This window comes from Macaca thibetana, chromosome 9, assembly GCF_024542745.1.
Source record: "Macaca thibetana thibetana isolate TM-01 chromosome 9, ASM2454274v1, whole genome shotgun sequence".
NCBI classification, from domain to species: domain Eukaryota; kingdom Metazoa; phylum Chordata; class Mammalia; order Primates; family Cercopithecidae; genus Macaca; species Macaca thibetana.
Window position 1 is genome coordinate 88,850,313 of NC_065586.1, and position 16,873 is coordinate 88,867,185.

At 36.7% G+C, this 16,873-nt stretch overlaps 1 protein-coding gene across 8 annotated transcripts in view; it reads left to right on the forward strand.

Moving 5' to 3' along the window:
- EXOC6 (exocyst complex component 6) overlaps positions 1 to 16,873 on the forward strand; it is a 213,587-nt gene that overhangs the window by 156,190 nt on the left and 40,524 nt on the right. For 7 of the 8 annotated variants that reach the window (XM_050802774.1, XM_050802773.1, XM_050802775.1 and 4 more), the window contains one exon: positions 10,592 to 10,665. In XM_050802774.1, coding sequence (XP_050658731.1) covers positions 10,592 to 10,665 — 74 coding nt within the window. Of the gene's footprint in view, positions 1 to 10,591; positions 10,666 to 10,745; positions 13,931 to 16,873 lie in introns of those variants that run through there. The other variant, XM_050802781.1, reaches the window with a different exon arrangement.

Sequence of the window (16,873 nt, forward strand, 5' to 3'; positions counted from 1 at the left end):
TCAAAGATAAATCAAACTTCAAAGATTTCATAGTCTGGCTGGGTAGGAGACAGATGCATAACTGTAATAGAGCATAATTAATTATTTATAGAATATGTATTTTGTGTAGAGAGGGGGCAGTTAATTCTGTATGCCATGGGATTGAGAAGATTGACTATAACAGAAGTAAAATTTGAGCTGGGTCTTAAGGGATAGATAAGATTTCACCAAAAGCAGGAAAGGGCATTCTGAACAGAGGGAATGAGATAGGCAAAAGCACTGTGATGAGACAATGTTTAGGGAATCTTCAAACAATCATATGTTGATGGACTACAAAATGGAGCTTTTTAATTAGGACCATGAGACAATTAAATCTGTGTCACAGAATGTTAACTCTTTTGTCATTTGGAAATTTGTACTGGAATGAGGGAGAGACTGAAAGCAGGAAGACCTATTAAAAGACTATTGAACTCTTTCATGTGAAATATAAAAAGAGCTTAACCTTGGCCAGTGGGAATGAAGAGTATGGATTCCAGGCATTTTGGAGGAGGGAATACATAAAAAGAATGAGTGAGTAAAGGTATGATTTGATAAAATTTAACCATCCAGGATAGATAGTTTAATTAAATTCAACATAGAAGATTTGAAATTGCAGGTACCTTACACAGTGCTATGCTCATAATAAAAGGTCTACAGATGTTTATTTATTGAATAAATGAACAAAGTAACAAATCAGGAACTCTGTAATCAACACTGGTCTCTTCTAGAGTTCTACCTTTGTTGTCAGAAAGTTAAGACCCAGATGATATTGCTGTATTTCAACTCAAGATCATTTAACTCCTTGATCTAAACAAAACTGATCATTATTTCTTTCATAAAAATTCTTCACATATTTGATGACTGAAGAATGACCTTTTAACTTTATCTTTTCTGAGCTATGCAGTTATTTTTTAAAATGTTTCCTTGTAGGATATTTTCACATGCCTTTTTGTAAATTTTCTTTGGATCTTTTCCTGTTTTTCTACTTTTTTAACCTATACTTGGTGAAAGTGAATACAATGTCTAAGTTCAGGAATATAGAATTATATGAACTTATATAGAACTTTTCTTTTTTTAAGTGCTTTCAGATCAGTCTTAAGATGGTCTGAGTACATGTCAGGAAGTTGAGACCTTGCTTCCAGTCCTGGCTCTGCCTCTAACTTGAGCAAGGTGACTTGGACAAACCCTTCATCCATCAAGAGGCCTAAATTTTTCCCGTAACACATGGAATTTGGAATTGATAATTTTTTCAAGATAACATCCTCATTCTAAGATTCAAAGGCAGTTAAATGTTAAGACATTGAAGACTGTGGGGCTTTGAAGTCATATATTAATTATTTCTTCATATCTATTATGTGCATGGCATTGGGGGAATACAGTGGTAAGCAAAACAGAAAAGGTCTTTACCCTCTTGGAGTTTAAGTCCAGTGGGGAAACAGTCATTAAATAACTTCGTTAGTGAATGTGACTATAAATTGTTAAACTTTGTAAAAGGATACGGTATGAGAATACTAGGTAGGATTTATGTGTGAATGTAGAGGTTAACTTTTGGTTAATTTGACCATAACCATAATACTAGTATAACTGCATGTTTGGAGACAGTCAGGAAGATACCCAGGAATACATACTTGGAAATTGCAAAAATAGCTCACTCTGAAAGCTACATTGAACCTTTGATCTTAGTATAAATTTTGTGTAAGTTCAAGATAAATGTCTTCTTATTTGGAGGAGCATTTGCCAAGGTATGAGAATGATATTCTGAATCAGTGTATGTACTTTGTTTTATATTTATTAAATACTTATTATATATTCGGTGCCAATATAGGTACCTTATAGATATAACCATATAGAAGAAAAGACTAATATGTTTTCTAGACAAGTTCTTACAAAGGTATCGCAGAAATTCTTCATATTACTAACAAAATGCAGACTGTTTCCAAAGCATCAGGCAATCAGAAAGATTCTGTTTTATATTTTAAGAATCCAGAGTAGGTCTAGAATATACTTTTTAATTCATTCTACCCAAATATCTAAGTTAGGTTATCAGATCCTAAGGGTTTAACATCTGAAATCTGTAGGTATTAGAAAAGGCATTAGAATAGCTCCAGTTTAAAGAGTGCTGGCACCTATTTCAATGGTGAGTTATTGAGGAGTAGGTAAGTTTCTTAATGTGAAACCCTTGGTCTTTCTTCATTTTTGGATAAAAACTTAACCTGCTGGGAACGATGGCTCATGCCTGTCATCCCAACACTTTGGGATGATCAAGACTGGAGAATTGCTTGAGCCCAGGGGTTCGAGACCAGCCTGGACAAAATAGGGAGATTTCATCTCTGCAAAAAAAATTAAAAATTAGTCAGATGTGATGGTGCACACATGTAGTCCCAGCCACTCAGGAGGCTGAAGTGGGAGAATTGCTTGAGCCTGGAAGGTCAAGGCTGCAGTGAGCCATGATCATGCCACTGTACTCCAGCCTGAGTGACAGAGTGAGACTCTGTCTCAAAAACAAAACAAAACAAAACAAGAAAGCTTAACTAAAAAAAAAAAAAAAAAAAAAAGAATGCTGTTTATAGAGTTTTAGTGGCTATGACCTCTAATTGTAGCCTTGAAAAAGGCCTGTGCCCCATAATAAAAGTATTAAGGCCAAATCATTTGGATGGTAAGAGAAGAATATTTCAGTGCCTTTTTAAAAAGTAAGCTGGATGCTGTTACACTGTTTGGATACCTGAATTTGTTCCTGGTTTGGATACCTGAATTTGATACCTAAGCTATCTGATGAAGGATACTCTGCCCAGGTTTAATTCCAAGAAATGGAGAAAACTAGATATTACTTTATATAAAAATGAGGTGATGAAGGTAGAGTAACAATTGGTCCTTGAGGTTTTCATCCCACTGTTGCTAACCGCTTATAACAGAAAATACATCTAAAAGCCAAGAATCCTAACTCTCCTGATTCCCAGGCATAAGTTATTCACTACCAGAAAAACCACTAGATGGTGCTCTTAGTCATTCCTTCTAATGACACAGCTGGTCCACATGGGGTGCTTTGCCTAATAACAAAGTTTGTTAAACAAAACTTGAGTTCTTACTAGCTACTTTAATCTTAAGATGTAGATAGAAATGGAATTACAAGAAGTATCTTCAAATAGAATGAATATTGGCCTTCATATTCAGCCATCTATTTAGTTACAGAATTATTCCATTTTATATGCACCTGTGTGGTCATTTGCAACCAAGGTCTTAAAACTGTAGCCTAACCTCCTTACCCTTTCTTTCAATCTTTTGTGAAGCTTCTGGTGTATTCACTCTTATGATCCATGGGCCCTTTTTCTCCCCCACCCCCTTTACCCCCTGACAATTCTACCTACCTTGTATGGATGTTTTCTATATCTACATTGTAAACAGTCTACATTCTCTGCCTGATGATAAAAATAACTGTCTGCCTAGAACAAGATTTTTCAAGGACTTCTGAGTTTAATTCCCTCTGAGTTTAATTTCAGAGTAGGTTTTATATTTTCTAGTCAGGATAAATATTTATGGCCTGACCTCTTGGCAATTTTCCTTCCCCCCTCGTACCAAACCCTTTACATTTTTCTTAGATCCTGAGAGGAAGGGCCTGTTTTCCTACTTAAAAATTTTTTTTTGTTATATATACAAATAATTCATATTTTGCCTACAGATATTCTTTGTTCTCTTAAAACTTCATTGCTAGCTGGGCGGAATGGCTCAATCCCAGCACTTTGGGAGGCCAAGGTGGGTGGGTCACCTGAGGTCAGGAGTTCAAGACCAGCCTGGCCAACATGACGAAACCCTGTCTCTATTAAAAATACAAAAAAATTAGCCGGTTGTGGTGGCACATACCTGTAATCCCAGCTACTCAGGAGGCTGAGGCAGGAGAATTGCTTGAACCCAGGAGATGGAGGTTGCAGTGAGCCGAGATCATACCCCACTGCACTCCAGGCTGGGCAACAGAGCAAGACTCCATCTCAAAAAAAAAAAAAAAAAAACCAAAAAAAAACAGGAAAAACAACTTCATAGATTGCCAATTTGGAAGATACTTTTGTTATAATCACAGCTTACCCTGCATACATTATTTTTTGTTTCCACTTTCATCTAAATTGATTCAAACTAGTCTTCTTCCAAGTTAGGCTGATATAGCAGTTTTATTCTATTGTTATAATATACCTTCCCAATAAGATCAGACACCTCCTTCTCTAATCTAAGAATATTTGAAAACTTGGAATCAGGCCGGGTGCGGTGGCTAATGCATGTAATTCAGCACTTTGAGAGGCCAAGGTGGGCAGATCACCTGAGGTAAGGAGTTTGACACTAACCTGGGCAACATGGCAAAACTCCTTCTCTACTAAAAATACAAAATTAGCAGGGCCTGGTGGCGTATGCCTGTAATCAAAGCTACTCAGGAGGCTGAGGCAGGAGAATCTCGCTTAAACCTGGGAGGTGGGGGTTGCAGTGAGTCGAAATTGTGCCATTGCACTCCAGCCTGGTCAACAGAGTGAGACTCCGTCTCAAAAAATAATAATAATAATAAAGAAAACTTGAAATCATTTATTATCATCACAGAAAATAAGAGGAAATGAATATCCTGAAGTTATTTTGTTTATTAAAAAGGAAATAGCCAAATTGGAGGCATTAAGAGAAAAAAACAAAGATTTGGAATCTCTTAAAAAAGAAAACTTTATAGAGTCTGGAAATGATTTTTACGTATCTTATTGGGTAACCAGGATCGATGTTTTTAAAAAATACCCTTAAAGGCATGGCTAAATGACAAAAACAAAGACACCATAATAGGAGGGAAGTGGGCGTTATTGTTTTTAAAATTTTAACGATAGTCCAAGGGAGGAGAATTAGGAATCCCCAAAATATGACAAATTATATACAAAATGAGAATCTGGATGAGCCAAAAAGTAATTTGATTATAGTACTTCAAGAGATTTCAAAAATTAGTCATCAATTCTTTAAAAATTTAAAAGATTAAAATTGACCCCATGAATTACTGGGACCATAGACAATATTAGCAGAAATGATTGATATTGCTATTTATTCATTCAACACACATTTATTGACTATTTCCTAGGTGACAGGCATCATGTATGTAACTCCTTCCCAGGAACTTCTTGTTTAGTGGAAGAGCTTATGATTTAGTTTTTGTTGAAGAAACTATTAGGAGTATTCTCACCCACCCTTAATTACTTTTATATAAATACACTGAGTATATACAGTTATGTTCTTGATTTGCACTGTTAAATAAACACATATGGCTAGGAAATTTAAATTAAGCTGGATGCAGTGCCTCATACCTGTAATCTCAGCACTTTGAGAGGCCAAGACAAGAGGATTGCTTGAGGCCAGGAGTTTGAGACTGGCCTAGGCAACATAGTCCCCCTGTCTCTACAAAAAATTAAAAAACCAGACATGATGGCACCTGTAGTCCCAGCTACTCAGGAGGCTGACACGGGAGGATTGCTTGAGCACAGGAGGTTGAGGGAAGCTGCAGTGAGCTGTGATGGCACCATGACCCTCCAGTCTGGGCAACAGAGTGAGACCCTGTCTCAAAAAAAATTAAATAAAACCAAAAATTAAGTTTAGCATGGACATTATATTTCATTATTGCAGAATGTTCTCTTGGACAGCATCATTCTAAATCTAATCAACAAGCTAGATAATATATCAATATCCAATACTGGATGGCATTCCCTTAGCATTTATTTATTTATGGTTCTGTTTTTCTTCATTGATTTAAGAAACTTTCATTGAATACTCATTATGAGTCAGGCATTGAGCTAGGTGATAAGAGTGTAGAAGTGAAAGTACTGTCCCTGCTCTCAGGGAGTTCATGGTTTAGTGGGAAGACCCAGACAGATAAACAGTTACAAGGCAGCCAAGTGAGTGCTGAAGTTAAGCTGTGCACAGAAAGTTGCAGTGAGAACACGCAGAAAGAACATAACCCAACCTGCAGGGATAATGGAAGTCTTCCCAAGGAAGACAATGATTGAAGGATAAATAAGAGTTTGCCCAGATGGAAAATAAGAAGAGGAAGGATGCTCTAGGCAGAGGGATCAAAGCATCATGGAAAGAGAGTGGTATATGCACGGAAGTACAGGTAGTTTGGTGTGGTATAGAAACTGAGGTGCCCCTAGGGAAATGATGAGATGAGGCTGGCAGATAGACAAAGGCTAGATTGCAAAGGACCTTAGCCTTATTTTATTTTAAGATGATGAGAAACTACTGAAGGATGTTAAACTGTGAAGTGGCACAAGTTACATCTACGTAAATCTTACTGGGATAAGTGGATGGAGAGGTTGCACCAGAAGCAGGGAGGTCAGATAGGGTGTGTTTTAGTAATCCAAGCAAGAAATGATATTAGTTTGTACTAAGGTAGAAACAAATTCAGTCTCGAGATATTTTGAGAAGTAGAAACAAAAGGATTGACTGCATTTGATTTTTAAAGAAATAAAGGGAAAAATACGAAGCTTTGAATCAATAGCATATCGTTACGAATGTCCTCTGTGCCAGATGATTATCAGGTCACTAAATTGCCTTCTACCCCTAAAAATTTTTTAGAAAAAGCCCTGAGTGTTATAATCTAGTGAATTTCACTTCCCTATTGGTTAGATTCTTATGAGAGATGTGATAAAAGATGAGAGACTGAATACTTAATCAGATTCTGGATTAATGGAGTAAATGCCAGGAAATCTGAATTAGTTATGTAATCCTGAGCAAGTCACTTTCCTTTTAATTTTTCTGCCCTATAAAATGAAGGACTCAGCTGGGCGCAGTGGCTCACGCCTGTAATCACAGCACTTTGGAAGGCCAAGGCGAATCACTTGAGGTCAGAAGTTGGAGACCAGCCTGGCCAACGTGGTGAAACCCTGTCTCTACTAAAAATACAAAAATTAGCAGGCGCGGTGGTGTACATCTGTAATCCCAGCTACTTGGGAGGCTGAGGCACGAGAAACGCTTGAACCTGGGAGAAGGAGGTTGTAGCGAGCCAAGATCGCGCCACTGCACTCCAGCCTGGGTGACAGAGCAAGACTCCATCTCAAAAAATTAAAAAGTCTCGGCAACTTTTAAACTGAGTCCTTAGGGGACTGTTGGACGTGTTTCAAAGAGTTGTCTCTTTCAGTTGCAAGATTTTATGATCCATCATCTGCATGCCCTATTTACTAACATAAGTTATTGTGATGCTCAGAGCAGATGGTGTGTGAGAAAGTGCTTAGTAAACTATAAAGTGCTATATAAATTTATAGTACCTTTAATTTTGACATTGAGCTCTTTGGTTTACTGCCAAGCCATTGGGTCTTAAACTGTAGTATCTTAAACCTAGGGAAAAGAAAAATTATTTTAAGATTATTTTTAATGTAGAAAAATTCTGAGCATTAAATAGATAATAACTATATGTCTAAATGAAATTGAGCTTATTTTTGTGCCTGATAAAATGAGTCTCTCTGCATCATAGAAAGTCTTTATTTATGAGTGTGTGTGTATCTATCCATGGTGGTGGTAGAAGCTATGGTAACATTTATAGCCTTGGTTGAGAACCACTAGGGATTTATGGTAAATGGTTACAGACAGTAGCCTGAGACTGTGGCAAAAAAAAAAAAAAAAAACCAATAAAATGCTGGATGGTCTTGAGGTTTTTTTTTTTTTTTTTTTTTTTTTTAAAGACAAGATCTCACTTTGTCACCCAACCTGGAGTGCAGTGGTACGATCATGGCTCACTGCAGCCTCAACCTCCTGGGCCCAAGTGATCCTCCTGCCCCAGCCTCCCCAGTAGGTGGAACTACTACAGGTGCATACCACTATGCCTGGCTAATTTTAATTTTTTTTTTTTTTTTGTAGAGATGGGGTCTTGCCATGTTTCCCAGGCTGGTCTTAAACTCCTGCTTCGAGCCGTCCTCCAACATTGGCCTCCCAAAATGCTAGGATTTATAGGCATGAGCCACCATGCCCAGCCAAAAAAAGTATTTTTTTGAAGTTAGAAAACACCTTTACTTTTAACACCTTTTATGATTATAATATAAATGGCTAACATAAAATAATAATATATTTTACAATGTAATATAAAAGGTATTATAATTTTGCTTATCGTTTTTCAGTTAAGATGTAATGATACTAGAGAAAGGCAGCTCGGCTACCTAGGGCGTAGTAGCAGGTAATGGCAATACCACTATATGAAAGTATACCACTTTTCATTGTATAAAAAGACAGTGGTATGAATAAATTGTACTAAATACTGAAAAATGTGGCTAGATTTGGTCACTAAATTTTGGTTTTCTAGAAAAAAGGGGTCTGAGAATGGTGAATTTAGTCACTTATCTAATGACCATAACCTAGCAGAGAACCAAGAACAAAGGGAGAAAAGTGGTGCATCTCTGAGTAACCAAAAGGTTACTCATTCTCTAAAGGTATATACGCTCCAAGGTATGTATATAACACCTATTAACCTTACTAGTAGGAGAGGCCCTTGCTTAGCTTGTGTTTGCTCTTACTTTAGACATAATTCTAGTAATTGATTAGCTGGCTTACCCGCTCAAGAAGAGTAAAGATAAAATTAATAAGAGAGATGAGGGAGAGAGTAGGGAGTAAGAATTCATGTTAAAACTACCAGGGAGGAGAAGGCAGAAAAATTAGAAAAGCTAGACATGAGAACTCAAATAGCACAGCTTTTTAATAGAACAAAAAAAAAGCTCTAACTTCCATAACAACCCCTGGGAATTTTACTTTATAGAACAAAATGTATTCTTAATGATGACCCACAGGATTAATGATACATTTTAGAATTTTGTAAAAAATGCTTAAGATTAAAAAAAAATTCTGATGCTTAAAGCAAAAATTATACGACAGCAACAGAAACTTATTTTGAACTCAACATTCCCCAGAGATGCCAGATAAATTAAGCTGTGCAAATTTTCATATATTTATTGTTTTTAATTGTTGATTTTGAGCCTTTCTAAACTATATTTCACACAGAATACACAAAATTTAAGAATTGCTTTTGTTATCCCAAGAACTATATAGGCTGAAATTTAAATAGCTTCCAAAATTCTAGCTCAGATAAATTCACAAATGGAACGTCTATAATGTTCTCTTAAAAAATTAGACTCTCCAGCACTTTGGGAGGCCAAGACAAAGGTATTGCTTTATTTAGGCCAGGAGTTCAAGCCCAGCCTGTGCCACATGGCAATAACCTAGCTCTACAAAAAAAAAAAAAAAAAAAAAAAAAAAAAAAAAATTTGCATTAGCCGAGTGTGGAGATGCATGCCTGTAGTCCCAGCTACTTGGGAGGCTGATTGCTTGAGCCCAGGAGTTCGAGGTTGCAGTGAGTTGTAATCATGCCACTGCAGCCTGGGTGACAAATCGAGACCATGTCTCTTAAAAAAAAAAAAAAAAAAAAAAAAGAAGAAGAAAAGAAAATCAGAATATTAATGGAGTGGGAAAATGATTACAGACATTCTTACCAGAGAAGCTTGCATGTAAAATGACAGGGTCTTTTTTATGAGCCAAGTCTTTTAAGTTTTTAAAATAACTAATATTGGAATTGTCTTTAATTTAATTAAATAAGCTATGTTAGTAGTATTAAAAATTTTGAGCCACAAAAAATTATTGAAGGAATCTGTGGAAATTTTAAAAATTCTTGTTGAGATATTTTTTAGTTGAGGCATGAATCCTTTATAAAAAAAATTACTGGCCAGGCACGGTGGCTCACACCTGTAATCCTAGCACTTTGGGAGGCCGAGGCAGGTGGATTGCCTGAGCTCAGGAGTTCGAGACCAGCCTGGGCAACATGGTGAAACCCCATCTCTACTGAAATACAAAAAAAATTAGCCGGCCGTGGCAGCATGCACCTGTAGTCCCAGCTACTCGGGAGGCTGAGATAGGAGAATCACTTGAACCTGGGAGTCAAGAGGTTGCAATGAGCCGAGATGGTGCCACTGCACTCCAGCCTGGGCGACAGAACGAGACTCCATCTCAAAAAAATAAATAAATAAAAATTTGTAAAAGGCATGAACAGGCATTCCTGCATCATCCTGATTTTTCTACTTAGAACATTTTACCTATTGTCTGCATGTAAAGTTGGCTTCTTACCTTGGTGTCTGCCTTTTATTGCTATTAGCTAGAGGTGGGATTTTTTAATAGCTCCTATTCTGTAGCAAAGCAAATGTTTCAAAATATGTTGACAGCCATGGAATTGATATAATTTTTAAATGCTTCTACAATCATTCACCTAAGGCTAAAAAGAGTCAGAAAGCTTTACTTGATTGAAGTACATTAATATTAAATTTTAGTAAGAAAACCCTCCTAAATGTATTGTGATTAGGATTAAAATGATTACATGGCAGATTCGAAATTTAAAATTATTATTAAAACACTTGAGGTAGTGGATGTGGAGAACTTTCTCAGTAGTGGAAATTGAAGGTTATAAATAATATTCATTTGAAATGATTATGTGTAAATATTATAATGCATTTATAATGAGTAGAAATTAATTTATCAGTTAAACTCTTGTATATTTTGCAATCTCATTTTTATTCTCATTTTTTCTTTCTTTTAATAGTGTTTGCCAGCTCTGAACCTGTGCCAGGATTCCAGGGGGATACCCTGCAGCTAGCATTCATTGACCTCAGACAAGTAAGATGTAATAATGTACTTCCCATTTGTTGCCCTCTAACTCTTGCCCTCCCCTCACTTTTTTTTTCTTAATGCTACAGGAATGCCTGTTTGCCTTGAAACAACCCATCTTAAGAAAAATGCTTCCTTGATAACTATGTATTTGACACTTCTCTTTGAACCTGTAATGCATTCAGTACCTCAACTTCATAGAGCATTCTCATCAGTGAATATTTAATTTATTTAATAGTTATTACCTGCTAAGCACATTACTAAATCATAACTTTGTAGCTTGGTTTAATGACACTTGATGTTCAGATTATTTCTTAATAATCTTGTCATATATGAAAATTGGTGGTATTAACATTAATTTCAGGACCCAAGTTAAATGTAAATTCTTACAACCTAGAAAGTAACCCCTTGCATAAAATTTTTTCAGTGGTAAAGAATGCTATTTTTATAAATTTTCTGTTGGTCCCAGAAAGAAGGATAAAATACGTTTTAAAAATGTAATGAGATATTTACACAATTCTTTTCTGGCCACAATACTCTAAGTGTAGTAACAAATATGATCATTTTAAAAATCTATTCATTTTGCTACTCTGACATCTCTCTTGTCATTGTATTTATTTCTTCCCTTTTTCCACCTCTTTATTTTTTTTATTCTTTTCCTCCTCTTTTCTCTTCCCCCTTTTGTTTTTTTTAATTCCTATTATTAAGTAGCTTAAGAAAGCTGGGGAGTCAAGTCACAAGGGAGTTGTAGTAGGAAAGGAGGATCCAAGTTAGAGGGCTCAGGAGTGCTAGAATAGACAGTAGGAGTGACTGTGGCCTTTGCAAGAAGAACCATATGGAGATTGAATTAAAACAAAGCCACTGTGGTATCAGTCTATTAATAGTTCCCATTCCCTTTAGGGGATAGAGATGAGGCTTCATCATTGGTACGAACAGACTCTACCACAGTGATGTTCGGAGCAGGACCACTTAAAGCAGTTAAGAAACTCTGACTTCAGTAAATGTTTGAGAATATAGATAATTCCAACCCAGTGTTTCCTAAATACTTACTATTATATATTCATTATTTGCAGAGGAAAGATGTGTTTGAAATAAATATAAAACTGTATAAGAAATAGTTTTATCCTGATGGAGCTTAAACATACTTTAGAGAAGCAAAACATATGGTTAGGAATATGTTAGGAATCCTTATAAGACAATGAGTTGCCGGCTGGGCGCTCTCATTGTCTCAGTGACTCACACCTGTTATCCCAGCACTTTGGGAGGCCAAGGCAGGTGGATCACAAGGTCAGGAGATCAAGATCATCTTGGCTAACACTTTGAAACCCCGTCTCTACTAAAAATACAAAAAATTAGCCAAGCATGGTGGCACGCACCTGTAGTCCCAGCTACTGGGGAGGCTGAGGCAGGAGAATCGCTTGAACACGGCAGGTGGAGTTTGCAGTGAGCCGAGATCATGCCACTGCACTCCAGCCTGGGCAACAGAGCGAGATTCCGTCTCAAAAAAGAAAGATGAGTCATGTGGAAATAATTGGTATATCTTCAAGTCAGGTTTAGAAGGAGACTTAAAAAGCCATTCTTATCTCCAAATTATGTCTGTAAAGTATGGTACATATAAAATACATTCATATTTACTTCTGTTTGCAATCAGTGCTCAGATATGTCAAACAAGGAACACTGTTATAGGTGACCTAGATCTATAGATGATTAACCTTGCTGAGTTGGGAAACTAGTAGAAGAAGAAGATGGTCTTTGTTAGGTCATTTAACTATTTAAAAAGCTGCCTTCTCTTTATCAAAGAATAAAAAAAATTTTGTGTTTTGAAATCTTTATCACTGGCTAAGTAAATGACTATTATTTTAAGTCACCTGTGATCCTGTATTTGTTTGTTTGTTTATTTATGAGACAGAGTCTCACTCTGTTGCCCAGGCCGGAGTGCAGTGGCATGGTCTCACCTCACTGCAACTGTGCCTCCAGGGTTCAAGCAATTCTCCTGCTTTAGCCTCCCGAGTAGCTGGGACTACAGACACATACCACCACGCCTGGCTGATTTTTTTTTTTTTTTTTTTTTTTTAGCAGAGACAGGGTTTTCCCATGTTGTCCAGGCCAGTCTTGAACTCCCAGCCTCAAGTGATCCACCTGCCTTGGCCTCCTAGAGTGCTGGGATTACAGGTATAGCCACAGTGCCCGACCACCTGTGATCCTATTTTAATCAAGTTTTTAAACCTTTGGCATTTAATATACTTCCCCAAATTTCAGATTCCAAAATTGTCTTTTTGAACAAACTTTTGGATATTCCGGAAAGGGCCCCTGGAAGCTCAAGAGAGACACATTAGTCTTTTTCAATATAAGAAAATCATATGAGAAACATTGTCAAATAAGAAATGGTATTTAACTTGCTTTGAATTTTATTTATACAAATATCTTATTCATGTGTTCCAAAATGATTCCTGAAATTCTGATGTCTTGATATATGTTATCAGGCATAATTATTATGTTAAGTTATTATGTGTCGCAAAAAATAACAAAATTCCCTTGTCAATTGGTGTCTTTTACCATGGCTATTCTTTTTTTTTTTTTTTTTGAGACGGAGTCTCGCTCTTGTCACCAAAGCTGGAGTGCAGTGACAGGATCTCAGCTCACTGCAAACTCCACCTTCTGGGTTCAAGCAATTCTCCTGCCTCAGCCTCCCAAGTAGCTGGGACTACAGGCGTATGCCACCACCCCCAGCTAATTTTTTTTGTATTTTTAGTAGAGGCGGGGTTTCGTCAGATTGGCCAGGCTGGTCTCAAACTCCTGACCTCAGGTGATTCACCTGCCTTGGCCTCTCAAAGTGCTGGGATTACAGGCGTGAGCCACCGTGCTTGGCCTAATCATGGCTATTCTAAGTCCTTTGTCATCTACAGAATATTAATTGTTTTTCTTTGGTTCTCCTCAAAAAGCAGTTTACAATTGGCTAAAGTCCAAAATTTGCTTCTTTTTTTTTTTTTTTTTTTTTTTTTGAGACGGAGTCTCGCTCTGTCGCCCAGCCCAGGCTGGAGTGCAGTGGCGCGATCTCGGCTCACTGCAAGCTCCGCCTCCCGGGTTCACGCCATTTTCCTGCCTCAGCCTCCCGAGTAGCTGGGACTACAGGCGCCCACAACCGCGCCCGGCTAATTTTTTGTATTTTTAGTAGAGACGGGGTTTCACCGTGGTCTCGATCTCCTGACCTTGTGATCCGCCCGCCTCGGCCTCCCAAAGTGCTGGGATTACAGGCGTGAGCCACCGCGCCCGGCCCAAAATTTGCTTCTTGGCATACAGAGTTATACAGTGGACTCTGGAGACTCAAAATGGGGAGGGTGGGAGAAGGGGTGAGGGATAAAAAACTACATATTGGGGGCCAGGCGCGGTGGCTCACGCCTGTAATCCCAGCACTTTGGGAGGCTGAGGCAGGTGGATCATGAGGTCAGGAGATCGAAACCATCCTGGCCAATGTTGTGAAACCCCATCTTTTCTAAAATACAAAAAACCAGGCATGGTGGCGGGTGCCTGTAATCCCAACTACTTGGGAGGCTGAGGCAGGAGAATCACTTGAACCCAGGAGGCGGAGGTTGAAGTGAGCCAAGATGGTGCCATTGCACTCCAGACTGGTGACAGAGCAAGACTCTGTCTCAAACAAACAAACACACACTACATATTGGGTACAATGTGTACTACTTGGATGATGAATACACTTAAAATCTCAGACTTCACCACTATACGATTCATCCATGGAACCAAAAACCACTTATGCCTCAAAAGCTATTGAAATAAAATAAAATAAAAATTTTAAAAATGAAATACATTCTTTCTGCAGACCATCATATAACCATCTTTGACATAAATCACATTCCCCTATATGTAAAGATTAAATAGGACCTCATAACCAACAGCAATGTACAGACCATATTTACATCTTAATTTGAACAAACTAGTTATAAAAAAAAGGGAGGGGGCAGGTTTGAGATAATCAGGGAAATATGGATATTAGATATTTGGTATTAAATTATTTGTAAAAGGTATAATAATGAAATGGTGAATATGTTTTTTAAATGCCTTACTAGAGGCATAATAAAATATTATAGGTAAAATGAAAAAGTACATATATATAAGTTATACATGTTTTCAAAAAACATTACAATATACAAAAAAATAGAAAAAGTTACTCATAGTCTTACTGCCCAAACACATCATTATTGGCATTCTGTTTTATTTCCTGCTGGTCTTTTTCCATTCATTTTTTTTCCCCATCCATGCTCCTATCCTCACCAAAATATGATTGCTGGCATACTGTCCTCACATTTCCTTCTTTGCATTTCAGATAGTGCTTGCCTCTTAAATCTTAAAAAGGAACTTTTTTTTTTTTTTTTTTACCAGATATTTCAGAGCCGTAAAACCCAAATATAATGTTTGTAACTTGTTTTGATCCCAATTCAGACAAATCAGTGGGAGAAAGCAGGGAAATGTATTCTGTGGTTTGTTTTAAAATACTTTAGCAAAGAAAAATTATTGATAGTAGCTGAATCTGGGAGGTGAGGGTGATGGGTTTATTGTGCTGTTTACTTTCATGTATGTTTGAAATTTTTCACAATAAAAATAAAAATATTAAAGTAAAAAAATAAAAGACCCTGACAAATGCTCTTAAATACCGGTGTCTGGTAACTTTGGAAATCATACCATTGGACTAGGTAAAAAATTCCAGGACTCTAATTAAACAGCTCATACATTCATAAAGATTGCTAAAACAACATCAAGCAAAATAAGAATTACATGGAACTGAACTGATGATGGACTAAAATAATTTTTTTATTATTTTATTTTTAAATGTTTGTTTATTTATTTATTTATTTACTGATTTATTTATTTTGAGACCAGGTTATGTGACTGGCTAATTTTTGTATTTTTGGTAAAGATGGGGTTTCACCATGTTGCCCAGGCTAGTCTTGAACTCATGGGCTCAAGCGATCCACCTGCCTCGGCCTCCCAAAGTGCTGGGATTACAGGCATGAGCCATCGCACTTGGCCCAAAATGATTTTTTGATGACTTTTTATTTAAAACATTGCTGATTCTTTCTATGTTTTGTTTTTCAGAGCCAAGAAATTTTTTTCTTCTAAGCTATTCGTAACTTATAGCAATTAGTTAAAATACACTTATGAACAAAATCAAAACATTTACCTTTCTTTTACATGATTTCTCCAGAATTAGGAACTATCCATAAATATTCTAGTTTTATGACAATCTAATTATTTACATAAGTTCAATAAGAATCCTTTCTTTTGTAACAGGACACATTGAAAACACTGGTTATTTTACCAAGGATTTGACGAAACTGTCATGTTTTCATATACGACCAGACTGCTTTGAGGGATTGAGGTTGACTTTATAAAGCCAATAAAGTTTAAAAAAAAAAAAAAAAAAAAAAAAAAAGGCTGGCCCTGTACCCTGTCCACACAGTTCCCTTATAAGGTTCCTGACCTTGGGATAAGTTAAAAAATGTCACTTTCTGGCAGGCCTAAGAACCTGAAGATATTTCGAGGACCTTGAAAAGAGAAAATTTCACCCAGTTCATACTGATATTAGAGGCACAGTCTGATGACAAATACTCAGCTTGATTTCCTACCCTTAAGGCTTTTAAAAGTCTAATCCAAAATTTCTTATTAAAAGTTTCAACGAAGTCCATTTTTAAAAAGTTCATATGGTGAATCACTATTCTTGCTGCACTATACAAATAAGCAGGCCAAATATGGTAAGACTAAAATTTATTTCACAAATAAATTAGTCCTAGTATAATTTGATTTTTTAAAAAGGGGGACTAGAAAAAATATATATTAAAAAAAACTGTAATATACCTGTTACTAGATTCTAGCCTTGTCCATTATTTTTGAGTTTTTATTATTTGCCTGCAATTTGGACCAAATCCTAAATTCTTTTTTAGCTACAAGTCTCCAAACTAATGTCTTCACATTTTTCTCACTTAAAATCACTAAAAATTAAAACTACTTTTCTTAAAGCCCTAAAACTGGAGCTTAATATAAAACTTCAACAAAAATCACCAGAGCAACTTACATATTAACAGCCTTTGTGCCTACAGATATACGGACTGTGCAAAAAGTTTGCTTGAATACCTGATTCAAACCATAATAATGATAATCTGTCAGATTGCCACTGCAACCTGAAGATGCTTCAGAGACTCTGATA